Genomic DNA, 27,383 nt, shown 5'->3' with positions numbered 1-27,383 from the left:
ACCAGAAATGTCTCAAACAAAATCTTCTCCTCTTACCATGGAAAATGGCTCTATTCCTTTCTCCTTACCAAAGTGTCTCATAGAAACTCTCCAAATTCCTCTAACTAAAACTAGTTCCTTCGTGTCTGAAACCATCCAATCCTTTTCAAATCTAAAAAACCCACTTCCCTGTTATCTGATGCTTCTGACTCCAACTCCCCTCTTGTCCCAGAATCTCGTGAGAAACAAAGAATGTCTAAAATCTAACATGACTTGTCAAGGGATGGTGTTGAAATAACTAAAGATGAAACTGGTAATAAAATGTCATGTCACCCTAAAGTAGGGCAAGCAGATTTTGCTAGGAGTCTGGTTAATAAGGACATCTCTGAGACCGCCATAAAACATAGTAAAGATAATGGTGCCTGCTCTGAATTTGGTCACTTAGTGGAACTTGTTGAGATACCAGGTCTCTTTGTACATCAAAAAGGGACAATGAAGTAAAGAAAAGGTCCTCACATCACGAGTATTATGTGGTCCCTGATAGTGATACACTGTTTCTTACGGAATTTGTTGAGGCTATCGCAGGTAAAATAAATGAGTTGATTCCAAATATCTCTCCTAATATAGAGATTTCCAAAAACCCAGTCTCATTAGTTTATATGAGTTTTTCCATAAGGTATGAAATCTATGATTTGCCCCTCCCTTCTTAGCAAGTTCTTACTAAATGAGAATAAAATCCAGATACCGAGGGAGATTTTATTAAGAGTCTTTAAGCAAAAACTGAATGTCACCTCAAATAAAGCTCTGATAAACTTAAGAGAGAGACTTGGTACTAGATCAACATCCGAGGCTAGCATGATTGAAGGAGTTGTTTCTCTAACTAAAAATGAAAGATCAGAAAGGGTTCCCAAAGAAAAAGTGATTAAGATGTAAAACGAAAGTCGTTTCAGATCTCTAAGTTAAATCAAGAAGAGGTTATACCAAAATAAAAATGAAAAAGTGTAATTATTCCACAGTTAGATTCTGAGATTGAGGAGAGGAATCAAGACATTCACAGTCAAACAATGTTTTTTGGAAGAGTATTTGACCCTAATATTACAACCAAGTTTGGAATGAGTTCTCTCATTATCATTATTGATGCACATACTTGGCTACACTTGTTCAATGCCACAGGTATTGTATACGTCACTGAAGTTAGAGATTTTTATGCTGATTTGGTGTTTACAGAGAATGAGTTGTCACTTATTGCCACTGAAATATAATTAAGTTTACTTTGACAACCCCACTGCTTGAAGAGATTCATGGCGTGCCTACTTTTGGATTTAGACTTTACACAGGACAAATATGTTTTGGAGACATTTTTGGATAACATCTCTAAGACAAAGTGAATGTTGGGCAACTTTTAGTTACTCAAAAAAGGAAATGAAGCCTGAATTTCAACTTCTTTTTGATTTGGTTAATAAGGTGTTTCTTTTAAGAGTTGAAGGACGGTCAGGTGGAGCTATACTAGATTTGTATCTAATGGAAGCTCTTAACTCTTGCACTCCATTCAGTCTACTTAAAATCATGATCAAGCATATTACTAAGTTCTGTAAGTTAAAGGAAATCAATCATGGTATGGCATATGGATTTCTTCTCACATGAGCCTTTGATTATTTTGGGATACGGCAAAGACCTGAATCTTGTACTATTGGAGTAAAGAGGCAAAAGTTCACACTCACTACTCTTGAAGAGTGTGAGTGTGTTAAAATAAAAAAAGGAGTTGGTCTTCTCTCTACATTTTTAAATTTCATTGCTACACAGACACAGAATAATATATAGATAAAAGAGCTGAAAACTGTGGTTGTTAAAAGGGATTATGAGATTGCAAGATTGAAAGCTCAGCTCACTGAAGTCACATAGGGAACACGAAGCACCCCCGGTGTCTTAAACAAACTTCTTATTAAGAATACCAGGTTAAAGAATGAGAATGCACAACTTAAGGATGAGAATGTCCGGTTAAAGATCACGAATGATGAACTGATTATTGGCAATCATTCTTCTGTGAAACTTTTTGATCAACTCTTTATAAGTTCTTCTGTGCTTCCCACCCTACTTGTGTAACACCCCGCATTTTTGAGCTAGAAATCGAACCGTCGTTCCTACGTGCATAAGCTCTAATTCCATGGTTTATGCTTAGATTCATGTGTCACGATCTTTCGCTTAAGTATATGAAGTAATTATGAGGTGAAAAATGTTCATAGAAATGGCCTAAAGCAAAGTTGAGCTAAGAACCTTCCAATCATCCAAAATTGGATATTCGATTCTACAAGGGTCTACTTTGAACGTGGATAACTCTTGATACACAGAGAATTTTTCAGCTCAAGACCCACCAAATCGTAGATAATTGAATTACCTTTCCAACGATATCAATTTTGCCAAAATTTGATAACCGAGCGAAAAGTTATGGCTTTTTCCGTGTGAGGCAGTAAGCCGATGCGATCATGACGCATCGCGTCGACACGAAACTAGACGCGGATATAAGGCTGTTTTACGCATTATTTCAATTTCTAATGGGTCTAGGGGCACCGTGGTCATTTCCCCTCACCCAAAATCCGTCTATAACATAGAATTTCAGCCCCAAGAAGCCAAAATTGCTTATTTTTCACTTTTCCTCTCAAAATCAAAACCCTAACTCCTTCCCAAAATTCAAGAACTCATTCCTAAGATCAAGAATTCCAAGAAACGGATCAAAATCCGGGCTCCATCTTTCAAACTAAATAATTTAAGGTACGTGGGGTTTATCCTAAAACTACATGGGCTTGTTGAAACACTTGAATATGATTTAAAGATTATCAATCACGAAATTACAAAGGAGTTTTAGAATCTATGTCTTAATTATGCATCATGAATGTTTTAATGACATTGTTGTTTTGGCCTTTAGGTCTTTTCCCTTTAAAATTGATTTTTACGTATATGTATATGTATGAAAATTTAGATTGAAGATCGTTTGAGAGCACAAATTATGAAATCCCTCTCTTGTGATGAATTTAAGTTTATGATCTTATTGTGAATGGTTTGAAATGCATGATTTATAATTTGAAAATAGTTTTCTCAATATCATAGTATTTGGGCATGATTTAGGGATGATGAAAGGGAGTTTCTTGATATAATTATGTTCTTGTGTTAAAGAGAAAGAGTTGCATGTGATTAAGAACTTTGATATGACAACCTTGTGTATTTGAAATGTTGAAAAAGAGAGTTTCTTGCATGTGTATACATGAGTTTTAAGAAAGAGTTCTTTGAATTGATTTATTGATATGGTGGTCCCAAACCTTATGTTTTGAAAACAGAGATTATAATATGTTATTAATGGCTCAGAGACACGACTTGCAAGTCAATGGTATGACGATACCATATAAATGTATGTTATAACAGAGCTAGAGTTTTTCAAAGTTTGATTTCAGAGAATGAAATGTTTTAAAGAGTTGAAAAAAGGCTTAAAGAGGGTTAGGTGGTTACCCGAAGAAGGCTTGAGTTCAAGTAACTCTTAGCCTAAAACCGTATTTTGCTGATACGGGTATATTATTATTGTACGTTGGCGATGGCCCTGTGGCGTAGTAGAGACAGAGACTCCAGCCCTTGTGGCAAACTTGGGTTGGGGGCTTGGCTGCCGAGTTAATGGCAGATTCCATATAGCCCGTGGAATTTCAGAGTTGTAGGGTATACCACCTAGCGCAGAAGTAAAATAAAGAGTGTCACAGAGTTCAGATGATTTTATAGAGTCTTTTAAATATGCATATATGATTCTTACCATATGATATATTTATGAACTGTTTTAAATTGCTCTCATATATGTTGAATAAAAAAAATATTATTTTGAATTTGCTCTGCGTACCAGTACAACTGTATTGACCCCCCTGCCTTCCAGGGTCTGAGGCTCAGTCTAGAGGTCCTGCTAATTCGTAGAGCTTTCAGACAGAAGCAAAATTTGCGGTGGTGAGCCTCTTTATTCCGGAAGGCATGTCTCTTTTTAGACATTTTTTTTGCTTTGGTTTTGGTCCACTGGGGGCCTTGCCCCAGGTTTCAGACAGTTATTGATGTCATGTGTAGTATAGATTTCGCAGACTGAGAAAGATGTTGTTTAAATGTTGATAAACCTATTTCCGCATTGTTGCACAGATTTCAGAGAATGACCATGATTCCGTATTGTTTTGTATTTTCACAAATTTTCTTATACTATATGAATATTGTGGATGATTACCAGATTTAGAAGGGCACTCGGGCCTTCATTGTTCGGGATGCTCGTTATGGCCAGGGCCCCGGCTCGGGTCATGACAACTTGATCTCTCTTGTCCATCCTTTCATTCCTAAAATCTCTATTATCTTTTATTTTGTTTGGCATTATGTGCATGCTTAGTTTCCTTTTTCTAAGACTTATATTCTATCCTGTTTAATAGTTCTTATTGATTTTCTCTAAAATTTAATATGAAAATGTCATTAATCTTATTTTTGTTCTGATCTCTTATCATGCATGTGTTAGCTTTATGAACTTGAGTTGTATTTTGCCTTGCATTTCTGTTTTATGTTACTGTACCTTCTTTTTAATGATGTCAAAAGAGGAAAAGTGGAAGAAGTGTAAGATGGGATAAATCTGGTAACTGATTTGATAGTTATGTGTTCTTGGCGCAAGGGAAAAGTATTGGGGTAAAATAGAAGTAAAAGTGGTTGATTAAGGAGATGTTGTGATTAATCTGGTAATGATGTTCTTGGTGTGAGGGGGAAGTGTTGGGGAAGTGTGAATATGTGTTTGTCATCATGAAAAAGGAAAAAAATATTGGGTTCAGGTCCCTCTTGCCTTTTCATAGTTTGATGATTGACAAATCTAGCCGAAGGACCAACTACATAAGTTGGTGTTTCTAACTTTTGCAGTACAGAGTTGTTTTTGTCTTATGGGTCAGTTGTCTAGTACCTTCTGACAGTGATAACAGAATAGACGTGGGACACGATCTACAGCGGTCCTCATCAGTGTCCTCCAATGAGAAAGCTTCTCTCCCAATGCAATTCATATATATTCATCATCTTGAGGAGAGAACCTCAATATTTGCATATTCAAAACGGATATTTTCTCTAAGCAAAAATTTTCTTGTTGTTCTGATTGTTCAAGGATTTATAACTTAGAAACTCTTTGCTTATAGTGAAATATGTTTTTATTTCTAAGTTAATCGAGTCTTTATTTCTATTTGTTCATTTGTAAACTCACGTCTCAATTGAGAGATCTGTGTGAGTAGTTTGTTTATACTGAGTTCATATTAAAGTGGTTCTTTAGATAGAGTTAGCTAATGAAGTCTTTCAAGTAGAGTTACTATGAAATAATAGTAGCAATTTAGTTATTGCTACTGAGTAGGAATTACGAATTTAGTTCCAAGATTGCATAAGGTTGTAATTAAAATTGTTTCGTAGTGACTAGTGAAGTGGTTGGTGAAGTCCTATTGGGATACGTCGTGGTTTTACTTCCTTAGGCAATGAGATTTTCACGTAAACATCTCTTTTATTTACTTTACTACTATTTTATTTAGTGTTCTTCATTTATCTCATACATGGACTAGGCACCGAATTAGGTTCTTATTGTCATATTGGAATCATATAAACCATCAGTATGCGTTGGAAGAACTTAATTTTATTTTTTTTTATTTATTTTTAGAAAATGACCCAGGGTGGGTCAGGGGTAGAGCAACACCCCTAAGATTTTTATTTCATAAAAACAAGCAAGTAAATTGAAGGGTACCAAACCAAAACATCCAGAATATACATAATACATGACGATGAGGATTAAGCTATCTAACAAGCAACCTAGTATCTTAATCCTAATGTGCAGATGAAACTTAGTAAGTAGGTTATGAAAAACAAAGGAAGGTGCCAAGAAGCAAGCCACCGTGATTCTTCTCAATTTTCTTCTTCTGAAGTTGGAAACACCCAACCTATCAATACTGAAGTAACCTTTCACCTTTACAGGGATCTATTGAATATTAAAGTAATAATGAGGGTGGTTAATATTATGACTTATTTTAGATAGAGAATCAGCCACAAAGTTGGCCTCCCTATCGACATGTTCACAGATTAAAAGATGGAACTGGGACATGAGTCTGCTAAGAGACTCAAGAGAATGTTGCAGGTGCCAAGGAGGTATAGCTTGTGATCGTATCCACCTAATAAGTAACTTAGAATCAACTTCTAGGATCACTTGTTGAATTTCTTTGTTCAAGCATAGGACAGGCCCCAATTGATTGCTTCTACTTCAGCCTGGTTATTAGTACCATGCCCAAAAGGTATGGCATAAGCATATATGAGGTCACCATAATGGTCCTTTATGACACCTCCAGCTCCTGTCCTCTTCGAATTAGATAAGGCACTGCCATCAGAGTTCAACTTGACTACATTAAGGGTGGTTTAGCCCAATATACAGGAGTGGCCTTAATCTCATGAGTACACTTGTCAACAAATGTAATTAACTTTTTCCAACTAGCTGGCCAACTAATGTAAGGAAAAACTGTGAGTAACAAGAGAGAGATATCCTTGTAGATTAGGAATTTCACTTTAGAAAGATTAGATTGCTGACCACCATATTTAATAGCACACATATTTTTCCACAAATTCCAATAAATAAAGACGGGAAGAGCCTGAGTAATTAGTTTGTGAGCAGCATTTACATGTTCCATCTTCAACCATTTTATCAAGGTATACCTCAAAGGTAAAGTGACATGATGAACACCTAAAGAAGCAACGAAGTAACTCTGAATAGTCCTGGCAAAATGACTTGCCACCATAATGTGTTGAATTGAATCAGATCTAGGATAATAAGAACAATAGCAATCCTTAGGTGCATGACCAAAAGTGTTGAGCTTCTGTAGGTAATTTCTCTCTTAGTGCTCTCCACAGGAGAAAAGAGCACTTGAATAGGATGTGTTGATGCCAGGTGAAGGAATTAAGCATGGTAGAAGATTTATGCTCTCTTATCAAACTACAAGCAGAAAAGCATTTGATGTCTCCACTAGAATTGAGCCTCCATATTGGTTGATCAGCGATTCTATGTTGAAACTGGAAGGGGATGTTCAGAATGAGTAGCATTATTTTAAGGGAATTACTTTATTCAATTTCTACAGATTCTAGGCCCTATCAGTCAAGGAAAAAGCAACCTAGACATTATTAGATCTGACCCGATCAATTCTAAAATTGTGTAAAGCACCCACACCCAACCAGCTGTCCCACAAAAAAAAAATAGGTACCAGATTTGGTTCCAGTAAATGTGTTTCCAAGATGAAGCTTATTCTTCATCATATGCTTCCATGCCAAAGATTGACCATTCTTCTTATTCTTCTTCTTCACATTATTAGCCCTTTAGAAATACTTGGCTCTCAAAAAATCTCCCCACAAGATATCCTTGGTTCTAGACCACCCACCATTGTTTGTACTGCAGAGAAACACAAGCCTCAAAAATGTGTCTAACACCAAAACCTTCTCCTCCTAAGGAAAATTGGGATTCCTCAAAGACCAATGGTACTTCTTCTTGTTATCTTTCCAACCCCAAAATAAATCAGCAAATACACCCACAAGCTGTTTAAGAATTGTCTTGGAGGGCATGCAGGCTGACAAAATGTGAATTGAGAGGGATGCAATACATGCTTCACCAGAGTTACTCTACCACCATAACTAATGATTCTTGAATGCCAACCAATAATCAGTGATGCCACTCTGCAAATCATCTTTGACTAATGACTGATTCTCTGTCTTTTAATATAAATTGGACAACCAAGATAAGTAATGGGACTTTGCTTCTGCTTAAAACCTGTTTCAGCCAAAATTCTAGAAATAGTAGAGGGAAAGGCATTATCAGGAAGAATAAAATGGCTTTTGTCTTTGTTAATTAATTGACCAAACACCTTTTCATACTCAGCTAATGTCTTCATGATCAACCTCAATGAACACCTTCTACCAGTAGTGAAAATAATATCATTAGCAAAACTGAGATGATTAATCTGAGAACCTTTCATTACCATGTGAAATCCATAATAGTGTGGATGATTCTGTAAGTTACTTAAGAATCTGGATAACACCTCAGTTCTAAGAATGAACAAAGCGGGTGAAAGAGGATCATTCTGCTTTAAACCCGTAGTTGAGTGGAAGAAACCATGCCTAGTGCCATTAACTAGGACAGAGTACTAATTATTTGACAAGGTTCTCCAAATCATGTCTACAATAACTTTATCAAATCCAAACCTCGTAAGAATCAAGGAAAGAAATGACAAGAGACCCTATCATAGGCATCTAATTTGATAACTATATTTCCACCAATAACATACTTCTTAATGCCATATATAATCTCCCAAGCAAGCATAATATTTTCAGCTATATTCCTTCTTCTAATAAATGCTGACTGATTGGGGGACATGAGATTGGAAAGAACGGGGGCAAGTCCAAGACAAATAACACTGCCCCTAGTCTTTTTGTAAGTAGCTAAATCATGAAATAAGACCTTTTCTATAAGAGATAACAAGGGTTTTACCACTTCAAGGCAGTAACAATGCCAAGGAAATTTAGGTGAAATAGCCCAAACCGGAACAAGAGGGGTTTCTATCAGGCATAAAGGTTGGTGTTAACAACTGAAACCTCATCAACTGACCCTGAATATACATCTCACCCTTTGACCACACTGTGGAATGAAAAAATTCATTATACAAATCAATTTACAAGTGTTTAAAATTGAAAAAAGTGAGTTTAACTTTTCGTGTAACTCAGTCTATAGAATAAACTACTTCCTAATAATCTCTATTTTAGGCATAGTGTTTACAAATTTCCCAATTAAAATGTACTTGCATCTATGAGCAAGTTTGACCTTGTAGTCCTCCTTGGATCTTTTGGACTAATAGGTTTGATGTTATGTCAATTCTAGCTTTCTCGATCTATTCAAGTGAGACATTATAATGCAATCACATTTTCTGATCCAATAGTTGTTTTCGTTTCTGTATTTTTGATATCCACTAGGTTAGACTGGTTGGTTCTTTGAACCTAGTTTTAGTATGACATCTATATTTCGGTTTGTCTTATTTTTTCAAGGGTTTTATAATTAGTCCTTGAATCCCTTTCATATGATGGGAGTTGTCGGTAAAAGGCACTGTCTTACTATGCACCATTCATGGTTCTATCGTCGAAAATACTTTATTTAAAGACGGTGAGGGTGCAAGTCATTTTGTGATTTTGGGAGGTTCAATAGGGATAAGCTCAACTTTCATAGCTTTTTGAGCTCGCATCTTAGTAACCAAGGAATGAGATTTAGAAAGAGGTGGATCCGGGATATTTGGTAATTAGATTTAGAAAGAGGAAGATCCGGGATATTTGGTAATTTAGGCAATGTAGATTGTTTTTCAAGAGGAGGGAATGGAGCAGCTTCTTGCTCCAATTATAATATGGGCATATGCTTGGATTCAACCAGTGGTGGAACTATAAAATTTTACGACACTTCCATTGGAGCATTATTAGGTTCATAAGCTTGTGGCTGACATAACAACCTCCTTAAACCTCTGGACCAACCCTAAGCTCCTTACTATGATCGATGGCACTATCACCCTGCTCAACCTTAAGCCCCTTCAAAAGATTGGGATTTAGAGAACTAGGTTAGATAAACTCACCATTAGATAGCTTCAGATGAACATGAGAATCAACCACATCACCCTGGACGCAGAAATTGCAGTTGCACTTCCATGAACAGTACCTTGAGAGACAGGAACCCTAATTCCCAAACTGGTGGAGTTAGATGTGTTAACTCTTGGGGCTTCTTGGACCGGGGCACACCTATCAACCCCAGGAATGGATTGGTATACCAAATTCATCACTATACTGCATAAACCTATTAGATCCCAAGATTTTAATGATTTTCTTTTGATAGATCCATCTCGTTTTATTGCGATTTTTGAGTTTAATAATGATAAGAAAAGATAACAGGACTATTACAAAGTGTTTCGAAGCTTCTGAAATTCATTACGGGATATATCAAAACCCTAAAATAGCTAGGAACCGCATTTAGGGCGTTCCATAGAGGTATGACACGCCCTTACATGAAAACCAGTGGTTTGGCATGATAAAGTCATACCGCGCTGGTTGGCTTGTGCGATAAGGGCGTGCCATGGTCAAGTGCGCAAAAACACTAAATTTTGATTTTGAAAAATTTTGTGAGTTTTTTTGATTTTTTACCTCTTCCCACAACAATACTAAACATGATTTTCACCCTTATAAGTCAGAATACTTGATTCATCTCTTACCTAAGGGGTCGTTTGATGTGAGACGTAAGGGATAAGTAATTTTGGATATAATGAAAATCATTTTATCTCATGTTTGGTTAGAGGGATTAGTCAATACTGGGATAACTTATTCCACCATTTACATCATAGTGATGGGATAACTTATCCCATATACATGGTGGGATAAGTTATCTTGGATGATTTCGGGATAACTAATCCCAAAACTAGTTATCTCGGGATAACTATTTCCCAACCAAACGACCCCTAAATTCTTAAGAACACCAAGTAAGGGGTTTTCTCCGAAATTCAAGATCCCAAAGCTCAAGTTTAAGCTTTCCTTACATAAAATTCATCAAGTTTAGGTATATGGGGTTTGAGCAAGGATATTCTTCTGTCCTTGTGCCCAAAAATTTAATTTTTATTTGAATATGAAGAAATTAATTTACGAGGGTTCATATCCACTTTTCTTATGCTTTACGATTATGATGTTTCCTCATGAGTTAAGCCTTGTTTAGTACAAGATTTTATGTTTACTTATGTTTTTATCCATGAAAATAATCTTAAGCATTGAGTTTGATATTTTGATTTAAAGTTTCTATGAATTGGTAAGTGATTACAATTTTGAGCATAAAGTACTCAGTTTACAAGAAGTTCAAGCTTATTAGTTCATGTTACAAAGTATGACGACATGATTAAATCTTCATTTTTGACTTTATGACCTTAGATAAGATATGAAATTCACATGTTTCTTTGTGAGTATGATTTAAGCAAAAGAAGCATAGTTGATTTTCAGGTCTATAAACTCATACACTATTTTAAGGTGAATTTCATAAGTATGAGCATACGATTATATAATAGAGGAGTAATATTTAGAATTGAGAGGAGAATGTTGGCTTAGCGCATTTTATATTTCAAAAACTATATGCCACCATAGGTTTAAGATGCCTCGCCAGAGAGTGTCTCCTTGCTCCAAGGGGCTAGTTTAGTGATTAGGGACTAATTTAGTGATTACTCTAAGTTAAGGTCTATACCTATGGCAAGGGTGGAACAACTCTCCTCAATGTAGATAAGACATTGAACTTCATGCTAGCTCACATAAACTATGTCAGTTATAAAAATCTTCTACAAGAAAAGTAAAGAAGAGTTTAGAAACTAAATGTAATGACTCACAAGCTTTATCTAGATATTGTTTTATGATTTATGCTTTATGAGATTTTAGCTTTCAGTTTTATTTATGATCAAGGTAAGTTTATTTACAGTTAGCATGCATGTTTTATGAGTATATTTAGCTTCAATTTTAATTATTGCATTTACCTCCATATACTCAATAAATTACAGAAATACTGACCCCCCCCCCCCCCCATATATATATACATACATATATTTCTGTGGCTATATTGTTTGATAATGTAGGTTCTGGTATTCGTTCTCAACAGTACGATTAGTCGCAATCATCATTTCCTATATCTTGTTAGTTGGTGAGTCCTCATGATTTAAGGGCCAAGATTATGGTTACTTTAGATGTTCATTTATTAAATAAAAGTTTAGACATTATGTTTTCTTTTGGATCAATTGGGATCTGTCCCAATGAGTCTTTAGTTTAGTTAAACGCTTGTCAGAAACTGTCAGATATTTTATTTTATTTTGGCATTTAGACTTTTAGTTATGGTTTTGTTTATCCTGTTTTTATTGAGTTTGATATTTCAAGTACAATTCAACTTATATAAGTTAATATTTCAGCTTATGTTTACACTAAGTGTTTCTTTTTTATTGCTGAGTGGGAATCATGGGTTAGCTTTGGGGCTACTTGTAATCCTAAGTACCATGTGATATTTAGGAAAAGTCTCAGGGTATTACAAAATCACGATCACCAAAAATAGAATGCACTCTGACAATAGTAAACTTTGACAATCCAGCTGAGCTTGAAGCTCTTTCACTTGGCTCTGATGAGGGGCAAGATTGAAAGCACACCACTGGCGAACTATTCGTAACATTACCAAAATCGCCTTGACAAGTACTCCCCTCTGGCAAATTGAAATATTCTAAGATTTGAATAGTAGATGGATTAGGAGATGTAGAATCATTTCCATGGACTGGAATTAGCTCAAGGAAGTTTGATTGCACTTTGGAAAGTAATTGATTGAGCTCCTCACAACCGGTCAGTGGAGTCCTGAGAATTGTGGGAAACAAGTGTGGCTGAACATTTGTGGGGTGAAGATGTACTACCATGGCGCAGCTATTGAAGCTAGTCCGGTGGCTGGAGAGGTTCCACCGTCATCAATGGAGCCATGCTAGCAAAACCAGTGGTGAAATTCGACAGAAAAGTCGGACAATTTTAGAGAAAGAAAATAAACACCATAGAGAACTTAATTTTTATTGAACATGCAATTATTCTTTTATGATGAGCTAATCCAATTGACAATCAATGTAGGAGCTAATTATTAGTAAACTTCAAATTTTGAATGTGCATGATGCATTAAAACATATCAAGCTAGGTTAAACACATTTTAATATATTCATTTTATCATATTTAATTTGTTTTTTGAACTCATTTGTTTTTCCTTTAATTTATTTATTTTTACATTTTCGTTATCCTATCAATCTATATACACATTAGAAAAGTTGACATCTTTGTTTGGTTAGAAATCCTATATGTTCTTTTTTACAAGATTCAACTTTGTATTCCATTTCATTAACCGTATATTGTATCTTTCTTCTCTTTTTGACATTTTCTCTGATCATTCTTTTTATTAGTAATATCTAAAAGATAAAAGATAAGTAATTTTAATAATTATAGTAAACTATTGAAGAGTTATTTCACGAGGAAAATCAAAAGATTATGAAGACAATAAAGATTTATAATAAATGAACAGTCATAACTCACAGTTTGGGGTTAACACAAATATAATAAACAAACAGTCACAATTCATCCATTAGGTTAATGAATTTTCCAATCTTTTCTTCTATTTTTTTATTTTCTTCCAAATGTCAACTTTTTAAATTTTCTTTCAGAATTTCATGTTTGGTTGGTTAAATTTTTTTAAAAATATTTCCTAAAAATGACTTTTCTAATAAAAGTAGGAAAAACAATGAAGATCCATAGATAAAATTTCATTTTTCCTAAAATTCCATCCCACCCCAACCCCCATACTCTTACTTCGTCCCCCCATCTCTTATCCCATCCTTATGGTTGTTGCTTAAATTATAGAGAAAAGATATAAAATACTTCTAAACTTTTTAGTGTAACTTTAACATTTTAACTTTATGGGCAATTATTTATCCTTTAAATAACTTTTAAGTGAATAAATTTCATCACTAAAAAAATATCAAAAGCGCGTAATTTTCTTAAAAAGATGATTTTACTACTACTAATATATCTATCTATATATATACAAATTAAAAATAAAAAAAATCACCCCTTATCCCACCCTTTTTCATCTTCCTCAAACCCACCCAACCTCCAACCCCACTAAAATCCTCTTTCTTCCTCATTAACCCCCCCCCCCCCCTCTTCTTCCCCTTCCCCTTCCTTCTTCTTTAAATCTGCCCGCACACCACCACTACAAAATCTCCCCTATCACATCCACCTACCCCGTCCTACAAATCCCACCCTCGAACTCCCTTCTTCCTTAAACCCCTACCCCTTTCTCCTTCTTCAATCCCTTACCCCACGAACTCTGTTTCTATTAGAGAATAAAAAAACTACATTGATATATTTTATAGTTTTGAGAATTAATTAATGTTCAGGCCAAATCTTGAAAAAAGAAAATTATATATAATGAAGATTAAGATTTTTTTAGATCAATTTTTTAATTAGCAAAAATTGAAATTAGTCAACAAAGAAGGTTCTAATTAGGTGAAGGACGTGTTCATGAAAGAGAAAGAGAGTACGAAAAAATATTAAAATTTAAATAATTTTTAACATGACAAGGGTATGGCACTGATATGGTAATGACATGCTGCGTGTGTAATACACTTTCCATAGTGAGAGTGATATTACAATTTTAGGGTGGTACTTAATTCATTTTAGATTTATTTAGGGGTATTTGAATACCAAAAAAATTAAAGTGATAAAGTAGGTTCGACTGACAAGTTTGGAGGTGATTTTGTGTCTTTTCTCTAAATTATACTCCATATAAGTATTTTTAGTACTGCTTATTTATCAAACACCAAAAAATTGTTAAGAAAACCACTAAATTTCTAAGAAAATATTTTTCTGATATTACGAAACGCACTCTCTACGCTTTTCTTGTTTAATCGTGAAATTCTAGCTTCTACTAAACTATAGCCAACAGAGTCAAGATTATTAGATCCATCCCAGTCTATTACTGCATGCATGTATATGATTATATGAAAGTTACCTTGATATTACCAATCAACATGGTGACCAGAAGTAGACCAGTAGTGAGAACGATGATTATGAATATATCTTCCAGCCAATCTGTTGTGCTCTCCAAGTTTCCAAAAGTACTGTCAAATTAGCATTTATTTAAACATAAAATTCTGATTTGTTGTTTTATACCGAAGTGACCAAAAAGTAAATTATGGGTTTAGACCTACTATTTATCATAATTTTAATAGATTTTTTCACATATATTTATGTTTCGCATAAAAAACACTTGATTCAGAAATGAATATGGTGTTATGAAAATGCTACATATCCACCTTTGGTTGCTTCAACAGGTGCCTTGTGCTCATGATTAAGTGAGACGTTTAAAAGAGAGACAAAATACAGACTTTGCTGGCTATTTAAAACTATTAAATATTCTTCTTAATGAGTGTACAAAAATCTTGAAAGACAGTATGAATGAAAGAGGTTATTAATGGTAAGAAAGGGTTCTCATATATACGAGAGTCTTCTAATTCTCAAGAAAATTCTTTCTTATTAATCAAATCAAGTAGTACAAATTTTATGTATCTTAATTTATAGTCCAACCTATCGATAGACTTTTAAATTAAGTAGATAGAAGAACGTTACGTACCTGAGAGTCATAAGACCCCAAAATATGGGAAAGAGTATTTTCTCAAAACGATTTTCATTAGTGATAAGTTGAACAGTCCATTTATAAACTCCATAATCAAAATGGTCTTCAGAGGCTAGGCATGTTGACCTTGCATTTTTGTTCTCCCCCCATATGACTCTACTTTTGTGCTTTACCAAACTGTGTGTTCCATAAAATATTTGCTCTTCACAGGCAAGCATTCTGAGGCCACAATCGTTGGTAACTCTACACTGTTCTTTTAAACATTTTGCTGCCCTTTGGATTCCTAGCAAATACCAACATGCTCCCACTGCCTGTATATATGTATATTGTTAGTATAAAAAAATATTTATATGATCCAATTGTTTATACGATAATTTTGTTATAGAGCAAACATTTATTATAAGTATTGATTGGTAATTAAATAACAATGTTAACAAGCTTAGATTATACTTATATGAAAAGTTCCTTGCACTTTTCGTGTAAAATGTTTACCCATGATTTTGTTTTCATCTTTGTTCAATTTTTTTCTTCCCTAGAAGTTGACCTCTGCTAAGATTGTTCTGGCTAATTATAACATGCAAGAATTAAATATTTCGGGAGGGTTTTTCTTTCAAGTTTTTTTTTATTATTATTGTACATACCCTGTTGTTCTATGTTTTTAATGATGACTACGAACATTCAGGGACCAAGTCCAGTACATGCTAGTAAAAGTTGCTTTAAGGAATAATGCACGTCATTTATGTTTTATTTTTCTCCAACTTTTTTACATACAACTCTTAGTCAAAATAAGATTTTTAGTTTTGGTACGAAACTAATTAGTTATTTTTTTTTTTGTAGAAAATAGATTTTCTTTTATGGTAAGTTTAATTTATTTTTTGTTTTAATAGCACTATTTAAGGAGAAGTTGATGATCAATAATAAGTAGTTTTACCAGAAAAGAAAAATAAACTTTTCTGCGTCTGTTCTCTTTTAACTCATCTCTATTTTTAGTTTTTAAGAGTATTAAAATCAACAATTGGTAGCAGAGCTATTTTTCTTGAGGGACCTGTGAGTGAAGAGATGGATTCTGAAAATAGTTTTTCACGAATGGCTCTACCCATTTTTTATGGTAAAAATTATCAGTTATGGGCCGTGAAAATGGAAACTTACTTGGAGGCTCTTAATCTATGGGAAGCTATGGAAGATGATTATGAAATTATTCTGTAGCCAATAATCCCACCACAACCCAAATCAAGAGTTACAAGGAAAAGAAAACCACGAAATCTAAGGCAAAGGCAACTCTGTTTGCTTCTGTTTACAAGAATTATGTCTCTCACATTACCAAAAGAAATTTAAAACTATGTGAAGAAAGAATCCTCGGAATGCTAGTACTGAATTTAATAAAAGAGTTTGAGTTGTAGAGAATGAAAGACTGAGATTAAAAGAGTACTCTGACAGATTACTTGGCACTGTTAACAAGGTAAGATTGCTAGGGACTGAATTTAAAGATTCAAGAATTGTTGAAAAATTTTTTGTTACAGTACCCGAAAGATATGAAGTATGTATAACTATCTTGAAAAATACACATGATTTGTCCAAGATTACTTTAGCGGAGTTGTTAAACTTATGAGGCATAATAATATGATTAAAGGAGCCTTAATAGCCAATCAAAAACTCAAAGAAGGGGTCAAAATATAAAAAAAATTACCCATTTTATGAGCATTGTGGAAAAATGGGTCATCCACCATACAGATGTTGGAAAAGGCCAGACGGGAAGTGCATCAAGTGCAATCAACTTGGCCATGAAGCAGTGATTTGCAAAAGCAAATTTGAAATCATGAAGCAGATGCACGTGGGGTCAATGAAGAAGAAAAAGACCATCTTTTTGTTGCAACATGTATCTCAAGTAAAGTTTCAACAAATTTTTAGTTGATTGGTAGCAGTTGCACCAACCACATGACTTATAACAAGAGTTTGTTTACAGAATTAAAGCTTACTGAAATATCCAAAGTTAGGATAAAAAATGGTGACCAGATTCTTGTTGAAGAAAAAAGAATAGTTGTCATCAAAATAAACTCAGGTAATAAAACAATTTCAGATGTTCTTTATCTACTTGATATTGATCAAAACTTGTTGAGTATTTGTCAGTTGGTAGAAAATGGATACAAAGTAACCTTTGAGGATAAATATTTCTTCATCAATGATGGTGCTGGAAAATAAGTTTTAAACATTAAGATGAGAGGTAAACATTTCTTATTTGATCCAATGGAAGATGTTTCTGTCGAACATGAAAAAGATCATAGGCTGAAAAAATTAGAAGATGATCCTCTAATTGAAAAAGCACAAGCAATATGTGAACCACCTAAGTTTAAATAAGATTTCAATGATCGTAAAGGAATGGAAGCAATGGAGGAGTTATCTATGTTTCAGTAAAATAAAATAGGTAAATTCAAATTTAAGATGCAAACGAAGCAGGAAGACATGCCAAAAGAATTTAATAGTCAAGGGTTGCATTCAAGACAAGAAGTGAATTTAGTTTACTACAGGCCAAAAGATAAATCTACAGATTTATTCACAAGGTCACTTTTGGTTATCAAGTGTGGAGATCCTAAGACAGAAGACCAAAATTATAGTTCCTAAAGCAAGGATAAGTGTTAAAAATTGCTTTAAGGAATAATGCACGTGATTTATTTTTTATTTTTCTTCAACTTTTTTACATACAACTCCTATTCAAATTAGGATTTTTAGTTTTGATAGAAAATTGATTAGTTATTATTTTTGGTAGCAAATAGGTTTTCTTTTATGGTAAATTTAATTTACTTTTGGTTGTAATAGCACTATTTAAAGAGGAGTTGATGATCAATAATAAGTAGTTTTACCAGAAAAGAACAAAAAACTTCTTTGAGTCTCTTCTCTTCTAACTCATCTCTATTTTCTGTTTTTAAGAGTATTAAAACCAACACATGCTTTGTTGAAAAATAGTTGTATACTGTCGCACTCTGCACAGTTTTGTCCTGTAGCATAATTATTGTGTAGGTGCATAGTGTAAAACAAATGGAGTCCTGGTCCGATCAAATTTCATTTAATATTCTCACACTTTATGTAAGCAAAAGGAACAACTTTAAGAAGTTATTTTTGTATCTGATATTTTTGTGAAGGTTGCAAAAACCCTTGGGCTCAAGATCTTGAAATTTCATTACTTGAGTCATATCCTAGAAACTAATTTAATCCAATGTTATGAGTAAAGATTTCTTTTGATTTTTGTTTGATATTGCTTAGGTGGAGTTACCTAAGAATGGTTGGCTAGAGTTAATCAACTGTGTGATAGGTGAGATAGAGTTGTCTGGAGTAGGTTTGTATAGAGGTATTACAAGCTTTAGGATTTAGAGTTAAATCCAATTAGAGTATGTAGTCAGAGTTGATTGATTATATTGAAGCTTGAGAAAGCTTGTAAGTACAGATTGTGGTTTTCCTCCCTTGAGCAAGGAAGTTTCCATGTAAAAATTGTGTGTGTCAATTTACTTTGCATTCTTATTTTATTGTTACTTATTACTTCTTAGGGATTTAGTCCCTTAGTGGTGATGAACCCTTAAAATTCAACAATTAGTATCAGAGCGGTGAACTCTAAATGGTTAACACCTAGAGTGGATCTTTGGTTATGGTTGCACCACCAAATCTGGAGAAATAATAGTCAACCACCAGACTACCTCGATTCAATGGTCAATACTATGGTTGGTGGAAGACAAGAATACATGATTTTAGCATGGTTGAAGATAGTGAGCTATGGAATGTTATCCTTGATGGACCTTATGTTACTATGAAAGAAGTTAAGAAAGGAGAAATCACTAGGCTAGTTGCTAAAACTCGAAGGTAATACAATGAAGAGGATCACAAAAAGATTGAAAAGAATTTCAAGGCTAAGAAGTTCTTGGTCTGTGGCATAGGACCTAATGAGTATAATCGTATTTTTGCTTGTAAGAGTGCTAAGAAGATTTTGGAATACTTATGGACAACTCATGAGGGAATTAGTCAGGTCAAAGAATCCAAGGTGGATATGTTGACCATTCAATATGAAGCCTTCTCTATGAAAGAAAGTGAATCCATTAGGAAATGCACACCAAATTTACATCTATCACCAATGAATTACATTGTGTTGGTGAGGTTAATGCATATAGCAAACAGGTAAGAAAGATATTGGGAGCTTTGCCTAAGTCATGGGAAAGTAAGGTTAATGCCATTTTTGAAGCTAGAGATTTTAGAACTCTTACTATGGATGAGTTAGTTGGAAATCTGATGACTTATAAACTGAAGAAGCAACAGGATCAAGAGAAGGAGGAGCCTAAAAAGGAGAAATCTTTGGCTTTAAAATCTTTAAAATCTGAGTCTAGTGAGAAAGATGAAGAGGTTGCCTACTTATTTAGAAAGTTCATCATAGCCATGAAAAGAAGTTAGAAGTTTCAAAAGAAAGGAAACAAGAGTAGCCAACAGGTGCAAATGAGTTATGTCACAAATGTGGCAAACCTGGACATTTAATTAATGATTATCCCTTACACAAAATGTACTATTAAGAGCATCTAAAGTCAGGAGGAGATAAATCAAAGAAAAGGGACCAGATCCCTGATAACTCTAGAAGAAAACTATAGTAGAATATGTAGTAAAATGAGCCTTAGCTGCCTAGAGAAACCCATCAAGTGAGTCAGATGAATTAGAAATGCCCGAAGATGCCTCTACGTTGGCTATAGAAGATGGTGAAACCACTTACAATTCTCTCTTTTCTCTCATGCTTTTCCATTCTGATTCAATAACAAACAGAGCATTCTTTGCTTCGAATTCCATTCCTTCAAACAATTCTATCACACACGGCGAATCGAGTTCAAAGAACTCTCCCGGAAGCATGCATTGACAAACTATTCGACATAGGACGGACCTAGCTGATTGATGTCATAAGCAATCTTCCTGGTCTAAGAGCAGCCTCAAATCGGAAGTTCACACTCAGCGTGAAGGAAAGTGCTTATACTCTCTCTGAGCCCTCCATACAGTGGCACATCAACAGCCTTGCCTTAGTTCTCTTTTCAGCGCTGATGGAAGCATGCCAAGGCGAAGTTGACGATCTCTTTAACCTTTTTCCGGATCTTCATCTTGCCCTATGAGCTTATGAAGAAGAAAAAGAGGTAAGAGTAATAAAAGCATTCAAAGTTGATTCATGGATAGTGGATACTCTAAACACATTACTGGAAGAACTGACTATTTTTCTCTCTTAAGTCACTTCATGGTGGAGGTGTATCTTTTGGCAATGGCAAAAAAGTTTATATTCTTGGTGTTGGGAAGATTTAAAAGTACTAAAATCTTGCTATTAAAGATGTGTACTATGTGAGTAGTTTAAAATACAACTTACTAAGCGTTTCTAAATTTGTGATAAAGGAAATGGAGTAAAGTTCTTATTTGATTGGTGTATTGTAACTAGTTTGAAAATAGGAAATGTTATTCTTAGAGCTAAAATATGCAAAAATATGTATGTGGATGATCTAAACTCAGTTCTTGGATTTGAATTGACTTGTTTGAGTGCTCAAAGTGAGAATGAGATATTTGTCATACAAAATTGGGTTATGTAAGCTCTTCTTTACTTAACAAGTTAGTTTCGAAGGAGCTAGTCCATGGAGTTCCAAAGCTGTAGTTTTCAGACTCTAGGTTATGTGATGTTTGTGTTAGAGGAAAACAAACTAGGTCTTCATTTAAGCAGAAGAAGCAAGTAAGTACATGTAGACTTCTTGATTACTGCACACAGACTTATGTAGACCTGTAAAGGTTTAAAGTTGAGGAGTAAAAAAGTATGCTTTTGTTATTATGGATGAATACTTTAGATTCACTTGGACTATATTCCTTAGAACTAAGGATGAAACTTATTAAGTCTTGGTGATCTTTGTTAAACAAATTCAAGTGAAGCTGAACATGAAAATAACAAGAATATGATCTGATCATGGAATTGAATTTGAGAATGCTAAAGTTGAGTAATTTTATGCTAAAAATGAAATTAGTCACAACTCTTCATCTCCAAAAACTCCACAACAAAATGGTGTAGCTGAGAGGAAGAATAGGATTTTGATTGATATAGCTAGAACCATGATAATAAATGGTGTTGTTTCTAAGATTTTTTGGAGTGGAACTATGGACATTGCATATTATGTTACCAACAGATGTCTGATCAAATCTATACTCAACAAGACTCCTTATGAACTTTTATTCAACAAAAGGCCCAAACTTAATTACTTCAGGCCTTTTGGTTACAAATGTTTTGTTCTAAACAAAGTACGAATAAATTGGGAAATTTGAAATTGTATATGATGAAGTTATATTTGTAGGCTAATCCTCTACTAGTAAAGCTTAATGGTCTATAATAAAAGGACCTTGTGTGTAGAGGAGAGTGTGCATGTCAGCTTTGATAAATTAGGAAACATGGAAAATCCTACAGGAAGTAATGCCACTAATATAGAAAAACTAATTCCTATTCAAAGGTATGGTTCAACAGAGGTTGAGTTTTAAGGTCAAAATATTTAGAATAATATAGTTGAAGAAAAAGAAGAAGAAGAAGAAGAAGAAGAAGAAGAAGAATGATGAGGATAAGAACCGGACCCTCAGTTGTAGGAGCTTGCCTCTGATGAGTCCCAACAGGAAATTTAGGACCATGCCTCTTATGGACCTAGTCACAACAGACCCCAATCAACATCAAAAATATTAAATTAGAATCGTAAGTCATCTCACCCGCTTGAGAATCTAACTTCTCCCCTAGAATGTGGAATGCAAACAAGGGCATAAGCAAAGAACTTTATGGCTTTTTAGCTTTCATATCCTTAATTAAGCATAAACATGTGAAGCAAGCCCTCAAAGATGTTGACTAGATAAAGTCTATGCAGGATGAACTTCATATATTTGAAAAAAGTAAAGTCTAGCACCTGGTCCTCAGACCTGCTAACAAAACTATCATTGGGACAAAATGGGTGTACAAAAACAAGAAAGATGAGAATAACATTATTATAAGAAATACAGAAAGTTTTTTTGTACAAGGATACAATCAATAAGAAGGAACTGATTATGATGAAACTTTTGCTCTTGTTGTAAAGATGGAAGCAATCAGAATTCTTATTGCATTTGCTACTTATTTGGGTTTTAAGCTTTTTCAATTGAATGTGAAGAGTGCATCTTTTAATGAAAATCTGAAGGAAGAAGTCTATGTCAAGCAACCTCTAAGTTTTGAAGATACTGATCTTCCACATCATCTGCTGAAATTAGATAAAGCTCTTTATGGGTTAAAGCAGGCTCCTAGAGCTTGATATGAAAAACTATTAAAGTTTCTTCTGAAAATAATTTTAAGAGAGGGGAAATTGACAACTCCCTATTTCTGAAGTCTAGGGGAAACAACTTGATAATTGTGCAAATTTATGTTGATGACATTATTTCAAAGTAACTTCTAAGTCGCTATCTCAAGAATTTGCTAAACTGATAGAAAGTGAATTTGAGATGAGCATGATGGGTAAGTAGAGTTTCTTTCTAGGCCTACAGATAAAGCAAACATCTCAGTAAACAATGACATGTCTAGAAAAATACATCTAGGAATTGATAAATAAATTTATCATGGGGTATGCCAAGCCTAGTGATACCCCCATAGGAACTAGCTCTAAGTTGGATACTAATTAACCTGGTCCCTCTGTAAATGAGACCATGTATAGTGGGATTATTAGATCTTTACTATATCTTACTGATAGTAGACCTAGAATTGTGTTCAGTATGGCTATATGTTTTAGATTACAGGCTTGTCCAAATGATTCCTATTTAAAAGCTGCCAAAAGAATTTTCAGATATCTAAAAGGAACAAGGGACCTAGTCCTATTCTATCCTTCTGGAGACAATTTTAGTTTAATTAGATATGTTGATGCTAACTATGTTTGATACTTGATGGATATAAAAAGTAACTCTAGAATGTTTTTTTTCCTTAGTTCATCTCTCATTTCATGGGGTTCTAAAAAGCAAAACTCAGCTGGTCTATCTACTGCTATAGCTGAATATATAGCTAGAGCTTCTTGTTATGCTTAGTTACTTTAGATCTAATAGAAATTGAAGGATTTTGGAATTGTTACTAACACTATTTCACTGATGTGTGACAACACAAATGCTCTAAATATGGGAAAGAACCCCATGCATCACAAAAGGACAATGCACATTGATGTGAGACATCATTTCTTAAGGGACAATGTTGAAAATAGAGCAATCTATATGAAGTTTTGTAAGACTGGAGATCAAGTGGATGATATATTCACAAAGGCTCTCCACGGGGAGCAATTTGTTAAGAACAGGCTAAGGCTGGGTCTGATCAAGATGAATTAACCTACTTTAGAGGAACAAATTCCTCAAATTTTGGCTATGATTAGGAAACATGTATCATTGTTTCAATTTGTGCAAATTAGTCTAACTTAGTACCATACCTTTACAGGTATGCACACATGGTAAGTGAACCCTTGAAGGAGAGATGATGAAATAAACATAAACTAAAAGAATTTCTTTAAAGCAAGGAAGGGACCTGGTCTCATCCAAAAGGTTAGTACCATGTGTCTCTTTCATAAAAAATAGCATAAAGTGACTGTTTGAAAAGTAACTTGTCCTTTTCTACCTATCTTAAAGCTATCAAATCATTTAAATATGAAAAGGTGCACCAATTGGTACCAGACACATCCCTTTCCCTTTAAGTCCAAATTTTACATTCTTTTATTTCTGTAAAACCAAATTAAGTCCTTTTTCACCTCTCACTTAATCCTAAATTCTCATTAAACTCTTTTCCCCCCTCTCAATGGCTATCTTCATCCTCTTCATATTTTCTTTCTTACCTGTAAATTTCCTTCCTTAAAAAACTAACATATCTGACAAATCCACTTCTTCAAACCCATCAAAAGAGTTAGAAACCACTTACTCCCCCACACCCTCTACTGAAAACCCTTTCTTCGTCCATTCTCTATCACTTGTGTCCATGATAGAATCCTCCAGGGAAGAAATTTCTAAAATTATAGAACCTAACCCACAAAAAGCCTTTGTGGTTGATACCAGTGAGGCATTTCAGTCACCCATAGAGACAAAATTACCAGCTATTTCTACTCCCTCGGGAACCTTAAAAATGGACACTCCCCCTCAATATCCCAAAGAACCATATTCCCCTACTCTCTCTGAATCCAATCTTATTTGTTGTTCAAGAAAGATATCCTAGTCAAAAAATCAAATCCTTCTAGTAGTATCTTAGTTGAATAAGATTAGGTGGATGAAAGCATAATTCGGTTGGACAGTGCACAAATAGAGAGTACTATAGAGATGGAAGAGAATTTGTTTACTTTTAGTACAACCCCTGGAACTATCGAGCAACCTGATATAGTTATGTAGCCTTATATGGAGGATAATTATAATAAGGATGATGATAATGTATCCCTAAGATGGGCTATGTAAAAGCAAAGAGAACGTAAAGGTAAAGAGAAAACTAATGAACCAATTAAAGTGGTTAAGTCATATACCACAAGGAATATAGAGAAGAAATTATTGGAAAATTCCATGCAATCTAGTAAGTTTGCCACAACTAAGAGGAGAAGGCTAAAAAAGGGTACTATGGTTAATGAAGACCATGATGAGGTAGTTGATGTGGGAGAAAGAGAGAAAGAGGTTGATGTTGATGTTAGTACTACAACTAAAAGGAGAAAAAAGTAAGTTCAAGAAGGGAGGAGGACCAAGTCCTCCTAACTAAAGACAAAATTGGTCACCCTAAAGAAATATATTGGAGTGAAAAGGATAGTTCTTGAGGGACCTTGTCTCGTAAAGAAGAGCTTGCTAGAAGAAGAGTCAGAAAATGGCTTTAAAAAGAGAAAGGTGTAAAAACATGAGCAAGACCTATCAAGAGAAAATAGAAATCAAATTCTGAAACGCTCAAAAAGTTCTCTCAAGAAGAGTATTTTACTCTAGAATATTCAAACAACTAGGAATGGTGGAACTAATAGAGTATGTCAGACATCAGGGGTGGTTTTACCTCTTTGAGGAACCAGTCCCTTTTTTTATTTGAAATGGGGGATAGAGAATTCTTTTACACCATAAAATTTGCAGAAGATGGCTTGAGTTAGACTAGTTTATAATGTCTCATGTTTTGATGATGATCACTTGTCTTTAAAGGACCAGGTCCATGGCTCATTATTCTGATACTCTGAGGTTATGATTTGTCATCATCAAAAAGAGGAAAAATTGATGCTTCATGTTTTGATAACGATCAGTTATCTTTAAATGAGCAAGTCCTTGGCTCATCATGAAGTGATACAGCTATCACACTCTGCATAGTTTTATCTACTAGTGTAACTAACTATAGAGGAGTGCAATGTACCTATTGTGATACATGGTTCAATCAAAATTCAACCCTGATTTATTTACTACTATAAATAGATAAGGGTGCCTCTTATTTAACCAGTTTTTACAAACATAATGAATCAAAGAAATGATGAAAACTCATATTGATCAATTTTCAAATCTCTGTGTGTATGTGTGCTTTAAGTTTAGTTTTTCTTGAGTCAAGTCTTAGTTTTTAATTGAATTACTCATCTTATAAGAGTAATATTTTTCTTCTGTTTGTAGAGTGCTTATGTAGAGTTACCTAAATTGATATTGGTTAGAGTTAATCAATATTGAGAGGAGATCTTGGCAGAGTTGTCAAAGAGAGTGTGTAATAGAGTTACTACAAAATAATAGAGCTTAGAGCTAAGCTCAAATGGATGTCTGTAATCATGAGTTTGATTATAGTGTATTGTTGAGTTCTTGTGAGGGCAAGATGCGATTTTTCCTCCCTTGAGCATAAAGGTTTCTATGTTAAACCATTGTGTCCTTTACTTTTCTACAAGGTTTTATTTCTTTACTACTTTACTGCTTTATTGCCTACATCTGACTGTAAGGGACCTGGTCCTTTATAAGGTGGTGCACCCCCCATGATTCATCAATTGGTATATGAGACAGGAAACTCTAAAAGGTTCACACCTAGAGTAGTTTACTGATCATAGCTGCCCCACCTAATTTGGAAGGAGAGAAATCTACCACTAGACCACCCTGCTTTAATAGGTAGTACTATGGGTGGTGGAAAACTAGGATATATAACTTTACTATAGCTAAGGAAAATGAGTCGATGGATGTATAACTTGATAGTCCTCATGTGTTAGTTAGAGAGGCCAAAGAAGGAGACATAACAAGAATAGTTGTCAAAACCATGAGAGAATTTAATGATGAAGATCGTAATAAATTTAAAAAGAATTACATGGCTAAGAAATTGCTTGTGTGTGGTATAAGACCAAATAAGTATAACATAATTTCTGCTTGTGAAAATGCTAAGGACAATTGGGACTGCCTGAATATAACTTATGAAGGAACAACTGATGTGAAGGATTTAAAAGTTGATATGCTGACTACTCAATATGAAGTTTTTTCTATGAAGAAAAGAGAAAGAATACAAGAAATGCATACTAGATTCACTTCAATCACAAATGAGCTGCATTGTCTAGGAGAAGTTATTCCTATGTTTAAGCAAGTGAGAAAAATTCTAGGTGTTCTTCATAAGTCATAGGAAAGCAAAGTGGATGTTGTTACTGAGGCAAGGAACCTGAAGACTCTTACTATAGATGAACCTATTGGTTAGCTGAAGACTTATGAACTCAAGAAGCAGCACGGGCATGAATAGAAGGAAGCAAAAGAGAAAATCTCTAGCATTGAAGGCTTCAGAGTATAACTCAAGTGAACAAAACAATGATGTTGCTTATTTGGCAAAAATTATTATTAGAGCAATGAAGAAAAGTAGTCAGTTTTAAAGAAGAAGAAGTAGCAGCAAAAAGGTAGGTACCGCTGAAGTTTTGTCATAAATGTGGAAGTCCTGAGTATTTCATCAAGGATTGTCCATTGCAAAAAAAAAAAAATAAACAACCAGGAATACCTAAAGTTTGTAGCTAACAAAGGAAAGAAGAAGGACTAGGTCCTAAGAAGTCAATAAGAGAAGCTGCAACCGATTATGCAGTGAAATAAGCTTTGGCAATCTGAGGAGATTCCTCCAGTGAATTTGATAAAGCTGAAAAACATTAAAATATGTCTATGATGGTTATAGAGGAGAGTGAAG

General features: G+C 34.4%; 1 protein-coding gene across 6 annotated transcripts in view; it reads right to left on the bottom strand.

Moving 5' to 3' along the window:
- The window catches only part of LOC107852302 (cyclic nucleotide-gated ion channel 4), a 66,945-nt gene that overhangs the window by 24,696 nt on the left and 14,866 nt on the right, over positions 1 to 27,383 (bottom strand). For all 6 annotated transcript variants that reach the window (XM_016697366.2, XM_047397108.1, XM_016697365.2 and 3 more), the window contains 2 exons: positions 15,236 to 15,549; positions 14,615 to 14,723 (listed from right to left, as the gene is read on the bottom strand). In XM_016697366.2, coding sequence (XP_016552852.2) covers positions 14,615 to 14,723; positions 15,236 to 15,549 — 423 coding nt within the window. The remainder of the gene's footprint in view (positions 1 to 14,614; positions 14,724 to 15,235; positions 15,550 to 27,383) is intronic.

This window comes from Capsicum annuum, chromosome 9, assembly GCF_002878395.1.
Source record: "Capsicum annuum cultivar UCD-10X-F1 chromosome 9, UCD10Xv1.1, whole genome shotgun sequence".
NCBI classification, from domain to species: domain Eukaryota; kingdom Viridiplantae; phylum Streptophyta; class Magnoliopsida; order Solanales; family Solanaceae; genus Capsicum; species Capsicum annuum.
Note: the sequence above shows the minus strand (reverse complement) of the source record. Positions and strands in the feature narration are given on the sequence as shown.